The sequence below is a fragment of the Lithobates pipiens genome, unplaced genomic scaffold (assembly GCF_037356315.1).
Source record: "Lithobates pipiens isolate NorthernLeopardFrog02 unplaced genomic scaffold, aLitPip1_a1.2 Scaffold_1, whole genome shotgun sequence".
NCBI classification, from domain to species: Eukaryota; Metazoa; Chordata; class Amphibia; order Anura; family Ranidae; genus Lithobates; species Lithobates pipiens.
In genome coordinates this window covers 98,777,774-98,791,033 of record NW_027507685.1, presented here as the reverse complement: position 1 = coordinate 98,791,033, position 13,260 = coordinate 98,777,774, and the positions used below count along the sequence as shown (strand labels likewise).

At 36.4% G+C, this 13,260-nt stretch overlaps 1 protein-coding gene across 1 annotated transcript in view; it reads left to right on the top strand.

Moving 5' to 3' along the window:
- Nucleotides 1–13,260, top strand: part of LHX6 (LIM homeobox 6) — a 225,316-nt gene that overhangs the window by 68,076 nt on the left and 143,980 nt on the right. Inside the window, exon 2 of the mRNA XM_077467001.1 lies at nucleotides 2,653–2,838. Within this exon, the coding sequence (XP_077323127.1) occupies nucleotides 2,653–2,838 (186 nt within the window). The remainder of the gene's footprint in view (nucleotides 1–2,652; nucleotides 2,839–13,260) is intronic.

The following is a 13,260-nucleotide window of genomic DNA, read 5'->3' as shown; positions in this document are numbered from 1 at the left end:
ATAGAAGATAAAAGAATAGAATAGAAAAAAATAGAATAGAATAAAATAGAAAGAATATAACCATCTTCTGAAAGTCGAATTATACATAGAATAAATTAGAATTGGAATAGAATAGAATAGAAAAAAACAATAGAATAGTAAAGAATTATAAAATATAAAGAAAAACCCATCTTTTGAAAGAATTATAAATAGAATAAATTAGATTGGAATAGAAAAAAACAATAGAATAGAATAGAATTAAAATAGAAATAATATAACCATGTTCCAAAATTTGAATTACAAACAGAATAAATTCAGATTTGAATGGAATAAATTTGAATTGGAATAGAATAGGAACCAAAAGAATAAAATAGAATAGAAAATAAAAGAAGATAATAGAATAGAAAAAACAATATCATAGTATAAAATAGAAATTAATATAACCATTTCCCAAATTCGAATAGAATTAATTTGAATTTGAATATATTAGAAAATAATAGATTAGAATAGAATAGAAAATAAAAGAATAAGTTAGAATAGAAAATAATAGAATAGATAATACAATAGAATAGAAATAAGAAGAGAATGGAGTAGAAAAAATGATATCATAGAATAAAAAAAAATTAATATAACCATTTCCCAAATTTGAATAGAATAAATTTGAATTTGAATATAGTAGAAAGAATAGATTAGAATAGAAAATAAAAGAATATATTAGAACAGAAAAGAATGGAATAGAAAAAAGAACAATAGAATAGAGATAAATCAGAAATAATATAACCATGTTATAAAATTTGAATTACAAACAGAATAAATTCAGATTTGAATGGAATAAATTTGAATTGGAATAGAATAGAAATCAAAATAATAGAATAGAATAGAATAGAATAGAACATAAAAGAAGAGCATAGAATAGAAAAAAAATAACAGAATAGAATAAAATAGAAATGAATAGAATCATTTCCCAAATTCTAATAGAATACATTTGAATTTGTATATATCAGAAAAGAATAGATTAGAATAGAATAGAAAATAAAAGAATATATTAGAATAGAAAAGAATGGAATAGAAAAAAAACATTAGAATAGAATAAAATTAAAATAGAAATAAGACGAGAATAGAGTAAAAAAAAATCATAGAATAAAATAGAAATGAATATAACCATTTCCCAAATTCGAATAGAATAAGTTTGAATTTGAATATATTAGAAAAGAATAAATTAGAATAGAATACAAAATAAAAGAATATATTACAATAGAAAAGAATGGAATAGAAAAAAAACAATAGAATAGAGATAAATCAGAAATAATATAACCATGTTATAAATTTTGAATTACGAACAGAATAAATTCAGATTTGAATGGAATAAATTTGAATTGGAATAGAATAGAAACCAAAAGAATAGAATAGAATAGAAAATAAAAGAAGAGAATAGAAAAGAATAGAAAAAACAATAGATTAGAATAAATTTGAATTTGAATATATTAGAAAAGAATAGAATAGAAAAAAAACAATAGAATAGAATAAAATTAAAATAGAAATAAGAAGAGAATAGAGTAGAAAAAACAATATCATAGAATAAAATAGAAATTAATATAATGAATGAATATAATGAATAAAATCTATATAAGTACCTTAAATAATAACAATATAACCATTTCCCAAATTTGAATAGCATAAATTTGAATATATTAGAAAATAATAGATTAGAATAGAATAGAAAATAAAATAATGTATTATAATAGAAAAAAATAGAATAGAAAAAAAAATAGAATAGAATAGAATTAAAATAGAAATAATATAACCATGTTCTAAAATTTGAATTACGAGCAGAATAAATTCAGATTTAAATGGAATAAATTTGAATTGGAATAGAATATAAACCATAAGAATATAATAGAAAATGAAAGAAGAGAATAGAATTAAAATAGAAATAAGAAGAGAATAGAGTAGAAAAAAACAATATCATAGAATAAAATAAAAAATTAACATAACCATTTCCCAAATTTGAATAGAATAAATTTGAATTTGAATATATTAGAAAAGAATAGATTAGAATAGAATAGAAAAGAAAAGAATATATTACAATATAAAAGAATAAAATAGAAAAACAATGGAATAGAATTAAAATAGAAATAATATAACTATGTTCTAAAATTTGAATTACGAACAGAATAAATTCAGATTTGAATGGAATAAATTTGAATTGGAATAGAATAGAAACCAAAAGAATAGACTAGAATAGAAAATATTTGAATATATTAGAAAATAATAGATTAGAATAGAAAATAAAATAATATATTTAAATAGAAAATAATAGAATAGAAAAAACAATAGAATAGAATAAATTTGAATAAAATCGACAATAACTATTTTCTGAAATTCTAATTTCGAATAGAATAAATTCAAATTCAAATGGAATTCCGTTCGAATTTGAATTCCATTCAAATTTTACGAAGTGGGTAAATTTGAATGGAATTCGAATTCGAATAAACAAAATTAATTTGGAAAAAGAATGAAATAAATTTAACTAAAGTCATTTATAAAAATAACGTGAAAAACAAACAATTTTTTCGTTCTGCACATGTCTGGTTGGCACGCCTGTTTGGTGTCCCGGCAAGCTTCCTGGATGCCCATGCAGATCTCCTAACCCGGTGTTTTCTCTTTCTCCAGTCCCAGTCGGATGATGAAAACCTTCCGTGTAACCTGGAAAAGGAAGACCATTCATCCCCCAGCCCTCCCTCCACCCCATCCGTGTGCTCCCCGCCATCCTCCTCCTCCTCCTCCTCTGTACCTTCAGATGGGAAGAACGTTTGTTCCAGCTGTGGTCTGGAAATTCTCGACAGATACCTGCTCAAGGTACGTAACTAAATAAGCATGCGTCTATGTATAATCATTTTGATATTTGCATAGCTCCTCCCAAGAGCCCGCCCACTGCTTGCATCGGGGCTAAGGAGCACATGAGAGGAACTATGCAAATATCGAAATGCCTTGATGGGTAGATGTCAGTCTGGAGGAGTAGGTGATCCCAGGAAGGGTTCTTTTTAGTAGGTAGCACCCAGAGGTGATGCTGACCCTCAGAACTGAAACCCAGTAAATGAAAGAGGCGGACCTCTTGGTGAGAAGCTCAGAGTAAACCATTTTAGTACAGGAGAGGTAAAACTGTGGAAGACTAAAGGGAAGGCCGGAGGTCAGCCTTTGAAGTCCTGTATTGTCAAGGACCAGTTCAGTTTCTAGAGCTCACTGGCTTTGATTAGGCTGCTCTCATCAAAAAGAGCACCCTAGAGAGGGGTAGGATCCAAATTCTGAAGATGCAGTAAGAGTGGATACCTAGGCTGGACCATGATAAGTCCCCCCTGAGGTGGTTGTCACCAGAACTGGTGAGTGAATCCAGAATTGAAAGGCCACACCTGGGTCCAGTTCTGCAGGAAGAGCTTCCTCTGCGTAAGGGCCCCTGAGGCAGTTCTCTGTAACACTTCTATATGTTTATCGAGGTCCCAGTTGTAGCATATCTGAGAGCCCTACACCTAGTAGTTTGGGATTTGCGGTCTGGAGAGCATCTGACTATTGCATTGTCAACCTCTGCACGACAAAGGGTTTCGAGGACCACCTTGTGTAGATAGAGTTCTGGATAGAGTTTTGGATAGAGTAGGGAAGAGTTTTACACCCCTGGAAGTTTTTTTTTTTTTTTTTACTGTTAATGTCCCGAAATGTCCCTTCACTTCCTGTACTTCAGAGGCAACAGGAAGTAAGAGGACAATCTTTGCAAAGTGATGGTTGCAATCATCTTAGACAGTTGTCACCAGAACAGGTGAGTGGATCTAGTATTGAAGGACCACACTATGATTTCCAACTCCAAATCAAGTTTATCCAATAAAAGATATGTTTATAGAGCTAACACGTTTCAAGGGCTGCGACTCCTCCCCTTCATCAGGGCTTGAGAAAATGAAACATTGAAACAATGAATGAGGACTTAAAATCAATATATTGATGGGTATTAAAGAGTTGTGAATAAGCACAGCATTCAGTTGATGCAGCTCTTACAACTCTTTAATACCCATCAATATATTGATCATCCACATACACTATATTGCCAAATGTTTTGGGGCGCCTGCCTTTACACACACACACATGAACTTTAATCGCATCCCAGTCTTAATCCGTAGGGTTCAACACTTTGCAGCTATAACAGCTTCAACTCTTCTGAGAAGGCCGTCCACAAGGTTTAGGTGTGTGTCTATGGGAATGTTTGATCGTTCTCCCAGAAGCGTATTTGCTGATGTTAGACGAGTAGGCTGGCTCACAGTCTCCGCTCTAATTCATCTCAAAGTTGCTCTATCTGGTTGAGGCTAGGATTCTGTGCAGGCCAGTCAAGTTCCTCCTCCCCAAACCTGCTCATCCATGTCTTTATGAACTTTGCTTTGTGCACTGGTCCAAATCATTTGGTGGAGGGAGGATTATGGTGTTGGAGTTGCTTTTCAGGCATTGGGCTTGGCCCCTTAGTTGCAGTGAAGGGAACACTTAAGGCATCAGCATACCAAGACATTTTGGACAATTTCATGCTCCCAGCTTTGTGGGAATAATTTGGGGATGACCCCTTCCTGTTCCAACATGACTGCACACCAGTGCACAAAGCAAGGTCCATAAAGACATGGATGAGCGAGTTTGGGGTAGAGAAACTAACCGGCCTGTACAGCCCTGATCTCAACCCGACAGGATTTCTTGTTTAACATCAATGCCTGACCTCAAAAATTCACGTCTGGAAGAATGGTTAAACGTTCCCATAGACACACTCCTAAACCTTGTGGATGGCCTTCCCAGAAGAGTTGAAACTGTTATAGCTGCAAAGGGTGGGCCAACTCAATATTGAACCCTATGGGCTAAGCCTGGGATGCCATTAAAGTTCATGTGCTTATAAAGGCAGGCGTCCCAATACTTTTGGCAATATAGTGTATAATGTTGAAATTCTTAATTTTTGAAAGACTTGAGAAAGTGGGTGGAGTTACAGCCCCTGAAAGGCATTGGCTCGATAAACAGCATCCGCCGGCAGCTGGTTGAAGCAGCTCTTACCTATCTTTGATACCACCCAACTATATATTGATCACTGAGTTCACATTGTTTCATCTTTTCATTTTCTAAAGGCTGGGTGAAAGGGGGTGAAGTAACAGCCCCTGAAACGCGTCAGCCCTATAAACAGTTTAAAGACAAGAGAAAGAGGCGCCTCTGGGTGTAGACTGTAAAATTCTTATTTAATGCACATGTGGTTAAAAACACTCACATTATGTAGTAAGTTAACAGGCAATGTATAGATTGCAAACCGAAGGGAGAACCTCAATGTGTCATCTGTATCCCTTGCGCTGGGGAGTCCTGTCGGCGTGTGTCCGCTCCTGGGGGCTGTGTTAGATATGCAGAGGCGGCCAATGTAGAACAGCGAGCGTTCGTCCGAGGCGTGGAACGCACGAAGAACTCCGGGCAATGGGAGATGACGTCACAGGGGATGCAACACGTTTCCTGAGCTGGCAATACCGTGGATAACAGGACGGCTGCGCTCCTTTGTCAAGCTGGGCGCTTGGAATCAGGGCAGGGATATAAATACCAAACAGGGGAGGAAAGGGGGGCGGGGATACCGGAACAAATATACATGCAAAGGAACTGATAAGTCACGGACTAATGCAGGAGGACCATAATAATGTGAGGACAAGGAAATAAATGGAAACGGAAGAAAGAAAAAGAGTATATGGAAGAAAGTATAAAGTAATGATAATGGAAGATATATGTATGGAGATGTATATATATATTTACATGTGTGATGAAGTAATAGGAATTAGAAATGAAATGGAATGGACTGAAGTAAAAAATTAAAAATAAAAAGATGAAGAAAAAGAAGAAGGAGAGAATGAAAAAATGAAAATGAATATTAAAAATTAGGAATAAGGACAAAAATGGAAGTGGAGGTTAGAAAATAGAGACTAAAAAAATAAAATATGATAATAATGAAAAAAAATGTGAAAGTGGAGATATAAATAAATAAAAATAAATATAAGTAGAAAATAGATAAGAAATAGGTAAAAAAGAAAGTAATAGTAAGGAAAAAAATATATATAAGGAAAAAAATATCTATAATAGTAAGGAAAAAAAGGGACAAAATAAATAGAAAATGATGAAAAATTTGAATAAAAATAAAGATAAAAATAAGAATAAAAATAAAAAATAAAAAATGATGATAATAGATAGTGAATTGTAGATAATGAAAAATGAAATTGTAATTTTAAAAATCAAATAATTCATGAAAAAAGAAAATTGGATGAGAATAGGTGGGAGTTCATAAATATTAACAAGGTGGATGCAGAAAATACTTGACAACGGAATATATACTATTCCTGTAAGGCCAAATGTAAGAAAGGGTAAATAAAAAAGGGTATATAAAAAAATCCCCAAAAACACTTATTCAGATCATGGGAATAAGGAAATAATAGAGGGAAAAAAGTATATATATATAAAAATATATATATATATATATATATAAAATAAAATAAAATAAATATAATTATAAATAAAAAATAAAAAATAATAATAAAAAAGGGAATTGAAGTGAATATAAAAAATAAAAAGAGGAGAAATCAAAGAATAGTCAAAATCTCAATACTTTCGTTAATTCCACCAGGCGCTAAGGTGTCTAGGCAATAGATCCAGTATGCTTCCCTGGCGCAAAGTTTTTTGAAGCGTTCAGCTGGGGGAAGAGAGCTGGGAATTTGTTCTATGACCCAAACCCTGAGGCCAGAGGTGGACCCATGGTGTGCAGTGACAAAATGTCTGGGGACACTATGTGGGTCAGTTTTGCCTTCGATCGACCGCCTGTGTTCCCCAAACCTTTGTCTAGCCAGCCGAATAGTTCGGCCAACATAAATGAGACCGCAGGGACAAGTGAGGCCATATACCACATAATCTGAGGAGCAATTATAGAAGTCCCTCAGACTATAGGTAGTACCTTTAGTGTTAAAAGACTTCTGGCCATGTTCCACAAAGATGCACATTTTGCACAGTTTCTTATGACAACGGTACATCCCCACAAGAGGGATGAGGGTAGGTACCGTAATGGACATAGGAGCAGTTTTCAATTTACTGGGAGCAATTTTACTCTTAAGGTTGGGCGCCCTGCGATATGTTGTTTTGGGCCGAGAGGGAAGAATAGGTTTCAAGTGGGGGTCTTGTTGTAGTATACCCCAGTGTTTTTCCATGATTTTCTCAATTTTTTTGTGTTTACAATGAAAAGTGGTAATGAAGTTGCTTGAGTGGTCTCTATGGGTTGGATCGACTCTTTTGGGTTTGCCATGTAGATATAGCTGGTATGCATCCTCCACGAGACTCTCAGGGTATTCTTTTTCTTTGAATTTTGTTTTCAAGGACGAGCTGGATTGAATGTAGTCAATGTCTCGTGCACAGTTCTGTCTCAAACGACAGAACTGTCCCTTAGCTATATTTTTGATCCATTTTGGAAAATGACAGCTTTTGAAGTGCAAATATGAATTCCCCGCAGTAGGCTTTGTATAGTTTTTTGCGTATATTAAGGGGCCATCATGGCCGAGTTCCAGATCCAGAAAGGCTAGGGATACCTGGTTACTCTCATGGGTGAAAGAGAAGCCATATGTATTTTTATTGCAGTACTCGATGAATGACTTGATACTATTTGGAGTACCGTCCCAGATAATTATCAAATCATCTATGTATCTCCAGAAGAAGATAATGTTTGGGGCAAAAGGATTATTGTGATGAATATAGTGGTGTTCCCAGTAACCCATAGCGAGGTTGGCGTAGGAGGGAGCAAAATTTGCTCCTATTGCCGTGTCCTGTTGTTGTAGATAGAAATCTCCATTAAAAATTAAATAGTTGTGGGTCAGACAGAATTTAGTGGCCTCAATAATGAAGGAAGCCTGACGGGCATTCATTAGAGGATCACTGGTCAAAAAATTTTTGAGAGCCGTAATGCCAAAGGTGTGTGGGATCGATGTGTATAATGAACTGACATCTAGAGACACCCACATGTATGTGGGTTCCCAGGTGTATGAGGACAAAAGTTCCAGGAGGTGAGTTCCATCTCTGATGTATGACGGAAGAGATTGAACTAAAGGTTGTAGAAATTGATCAATGTAGAGACTGAAACCAGAAGTGACGCTGTCCATTGATGCCACAATGGGTCTGCCGGGGGGATGTTGCTGATCTTTGTAGATTTTAGGAAGATGATAAAAATACGGTATGGAGTAGAAATCTTTATGTAAAAAGGAACTTTCAATTTTGGTAATGATACCATTTGAAAGGGCAATATTGATGAGTTGGTCGGCTTCTTGTGCAAAATTATTAGTAGGATCAGTTTTTAGCTTGATATAGGTGGATTGGTCTGAGAGTAGTCTTAAGGCTTCTGCAATATAGTCGTCCTTCTCCTGGAGGACAATAGCTCCGCCCTTATCTGCAGATCTTATAACGGTATCGCTGGCCTGAGTGAAATGCCTCAAGGCCTTTCGTTTCTAAAGGCGTCAATTTGTGTGAGTTGTTGGAGGAAGGACTGCAGAGTTTTATCATGTCAGAAAAGACAACTCGATAAAAACTTTCTAGATATGGGCCTTTTGAATGGGTGGGAAAAAATATTGATTTTGGCTTAAGACTAGTGTGTACAATGGGGGGGCGGGGTGGTTAAATGTTGTGAAAGTGATCTTAGTAAATCATCTTCCATATTGGACAGAAACATTCCAGGTTTTCAGAACTGGTTTCAGACTCATTAAGTAAAATGATGGGTGGGGGAGAAGTGGTTTGTGTATCCAAGGTCTTTAATTGGGCTTTTTGTTTTTTTATATGAAAATGCCTCTTCAATGTTAGTTTTCTAATATAGCTATTAAGGTCTTTAAATAAAAGGAAAGGGTTAGGTCGATTGGTGGGAGCGAAAGATAGGCCGCGACTCAATAAAGAAATATCAGCAGGGGATAGGGTTTGGTTGGAAAGATTAAAAATCTTTATCGTTTTATTATTTTCTGAAGGTTTAGCTGTTCTGTTGCGTCCTTCTCTGCAACCTCTTCTGTGAGTTTTCTTTTTCGTGATGTGGTTGTCAGAGGAGGACTGGGCACTAAAAAAGTAACCGTATTATTGATGGTGTGTGGTGTGGGTTGACAGGGAACCTCAATTCCATCTAGGTTTGGGGAAAGGTTATGTTGACCGGTGGGTGGGATGGCCGGAGTGTTGTTATTAGTACTACCGGAATTTGATAATACAGAAAAATCAGTATTGGGTGTACCAAAAGTTATATTAGTGGTACTAGCAGTTGAAGGAATATATGCTTCAGTGGGATGATTCTCGGGCCCAGAGGTACTGGGAACACAGGTCGCCATTGTACTCGGTCTATTGTAAAAGCGGTTGAGGGAGGTAACCAAACCCTCTTTGGTGTTCCTCACATTTTTACCCTTACTGTATTGTTTCCTTGGTTCGTAGTTTGTATTTGCAGGGATATGTTTGGAGAAAGGTAAGGGGAAATAGTTGTCATTAGGGCGTTTTTTACGAAGTCTGAATCCTGCGGGGGTATGTAGTCTCAGACTCCTAAGGGAAACCGGGGAAGGACGGGCTAAGGCAGAATTCTGCTGGCCCATAGGAGACACTTGATTAGATGGATTGGGACAACTATTATTGATTTGTGAGTGGCCTAAAAGGGACGTTTTTTTTATTCCAAGTAAAAATTCTCTTGAAATTATAATCATCCAGATCTCTCTTGAATTTACCAATTTTGATATCAACCAAACAATCCTCATCTCTCCTATTGTTGGCCTTAAGAGTATCCAACCATGTGAGGGGGATGATGTTGGACTGGTTGTTAATATCCTGAATGATCGAGTGAATTTGGTTAATTTTTTGTACCTATTTTTTCTATGAGTGATGAGAACAGCCATCCATTTGGCAGTGCAAAATTCGGCCAGATCTGCCCATTCTTTGGAGTTGTCAACATCCAAGAAGGGGGGGCATCCTTTCATAATTCTTAGACCTCTAGGTGAAGTGTGGGTTCTTATATACTGCTCTAGAAAAAATTGATCCCACCATTGTTGATTGGTGGTATGTACTAATCTTTCTAGCTGCTTAAACTTCCCACATAAGGTTTGTCGGATTTTACCCGTAAGTATTGCTTCCCTAGAAAATGTATTTAATTGGAAAAGGGAGTAAAACTTATCGAGGGTCAGATACCTCTGACAATCTATGGTGGCGGGGAGATCCATAAAAAAAAAAAAAAAAGATATATAAGAGAAAAGAGTGTAAAAAGAGGAAAAAGGAAAAGGTGAAAAGGTAAAAAGAACTATTGTTGAGAGTATTAAAAATAAGTGTATAATTCAAAATTATTGATGCATGTATACATCTATAATGTAAGAAGGTAACTTGTATATTGAGTTTAAACTAACACCAATAATGAGTAGGGCACATGATGGGCGTCAGGCGTAAAAACAGCTGCACAACAATGTTTCAAACAGCAAATATATACAAGTATTATGGCGCTCATAAAAACACCCATCTGCCTATCACTATCTTTCAAGAAATTGAAAAACACTTTATAAACACAGTATTTTTAAAATCATATTTAACCACTTCAGCCCCGGACCAATTGTCAGCCTAAGGACCAGAGGTCTTTTTAACATTTCGCACTGCACTGCTTTAACTGGTAATTGCACGGTCAGGCAATGTTGTACCCAAACGAAATTTGCGTCCTTTTCTTCCCACAAATAGAGCTTTCTTTTGATGGTATTTGATTCCCTCTGCGATTTTTTTTTTTGAGATATAAATGGAAAAAGACAGAAAATTTCGAGAAAAAAATATATTTTCTACTTTTTGTTATAAGAAAAATCGAATAAACTCAATTTTAGTCATACATTTAGGGCAAAATTTATTCAGCCACATGTCTTTAGTAAAAAAAATGTCAATAAGCGCATATTTATTGGTTTGCGCAAAAGTTATAGTGTCAACAAACTAGAGTACATTTTCTGGAATTTACACAGCTTTTAATTTATGACTGCCTATCTCATTTCTTGAGGTGCTAAAATGGCAGGGCAGTACAACCTCCCCCCCCATGACCCCATTTTGGAAAGTAGACACCCCAAGGAAATTGCTGAGGGGCATGTTGAGCCCATTGAATATTTTTTTTTGTCCCAAGTGATTGAATAATGACACAAAAAAAAAATGTTTACAAAAAGCTGTCACTAAATGATATATTGCTCACACATGCCATAGTTATATGTGGAATTGCACCCCAAAATATATTCTGCTGCTTCTCCTGAGTACGGGGATACCACATATGTGGGACTTTTTGGGAGTCTAGCCGCGTACGGCCCCCCGAAAACCAATCACTGCCTTCAGGATTTCTAAGGGTGCAAATTTTTGATTTCACTCCTCACTACCTATCACAGTTTCGAAGGCCATAAAATGCCAAAATAACACATAACCCCCCCAAATGACCCCATTTTGGAAAGTAGACACCCCAAGGAAATTGCTGAGGGGCATGTTGAGCCCATTGAATACAGATGACACATTGAGGTTCTCCCTCCGGTTTGGAATCTATACATTGCCTGTTAACTTACTACATAATGTGAGTGTTTTTAACCACATGTGCATTAAATAAGAATTTTACAGTCTACACCCAGAGGCGCCTCTTTCTCTTGTCTTTACAGTATCAATTGGGAATCGGTTTCAGTTTCCACTGGATGGCTGCCGTTTTTGGACTGTAGTTTTACCCCCCTGAGAGAGATTAACCCCTTCCTTGTCAGATCATAGACTTTGTTAAGGAAGGGGTCCTCTCTTTATTTCCACCCCTTTCACTCCCATTCCCCCCGTCCCACTCCATTCCCTCTTTTGTGCTGATTGTACCTACAGCATTATTACTTGCAGCATTATTATTTTGCCTTTTAAATATGATTTTTAAAATACTGTGTTTATAAAGTGTTTTTCAATTTCTTGAAAAATAGTGATAGACGGTGGGTGTTTTTATGAGCGCCATAATACTTGCCTATAAACAGTTTCCCATTGGAATAATCTTATATTTGGACTTGGATAGCAAGTTGTTGCGCTTCAATTCTGGATTTGTTCACCTCTTGCGGTGCCTAAAAGAGGACTTAACGTCAATTTGTAAAGATTTCCTTTCACTTCCTGTTGCATCTCCAGTAGAGCAAGTGAAGGGAAACTTCTCCAACCCTTCCCTACTTTATCCAAAACGAAAAAGAAACATTTTGGGGCTATACTTATACTTCAAATAGGTCACTTAGGCCCCTTTCACACTGGGGCGGTTTTCAGGCCCTACAGCACTAAAAATAGCGCCTGTGTAGCGCTTTAAAAAACCGGCCTCTTTGACTCCAGTGTGAAAGCCCGAGGGGCTTTCACACTGGAAAGGTGCGCTAGCAGGACGGTGAAAAAAGTCCTGCTAGCCGCATCTTTGGAGCAGTGAAGGAGCGGTGTATTCACCGCTCCTAAACTGCTCCTACCCATTGAAATCAATGGGACAGTGTGGCTATACCGCCGGCAAAGCGGCGCTGCAGCGCCGCTTTGCGGGCGGTTTTAACCCTTTTTCGGCTGCTTGCGGGGGTTAAAACCACACCGCTAACGGCCGCAGACCGCCGCTAAAACGATGGTAAAGCGCCGCTAAAAATAGCGGCGCTTTACCGCCGACGCCCGCACCGCCCCAGTGTGAAAGGGGCCTTATAAATATGAAAGTACAGCTAAAAGGTACAGTTGGGGTGTCAAATGGATGAGGGAAAAGCGACATGACCTTCAACCCCTTCATGAAGAACTGTCATATCTTCTCAGACAATATTTTTGGAGAAGTTTATTTTCTTGTGCTGGAAATAACTTTGGAAAATATAGTTGTTCTATCTTTATTTTAACCACTTCAGCCCCGGGAAAAAATTGGCTGCTCAATGACCAGGCCGTTTTTTTTCGATTTGGCGCTGTGTCGCTTTAACTGACAAACGCTGTACCCAAACAAAATTGACGTCCTTTTTTCCCCACAAATAGAGCTTTCTTTTGGTGGTATTTGATCCCCACTGCGGTTTTAATTTTTTTGCGCAATAAACAAAAGAGCGAAAGTTTTGAAAAAACACAATATTTTGTACTTTTTGTTATAAAAAATATCCCCAACTTTTTTTTTTTTTAAAAAGCAAATTTTTCCTCGGTTTAGGCCGATATGTATTTTTCCTAGTATGGTTCCTAGCTATTAGGAACTCACGATCTGCATCTCCTCTAATCACAGAACAGGGATTTGTGTATTTA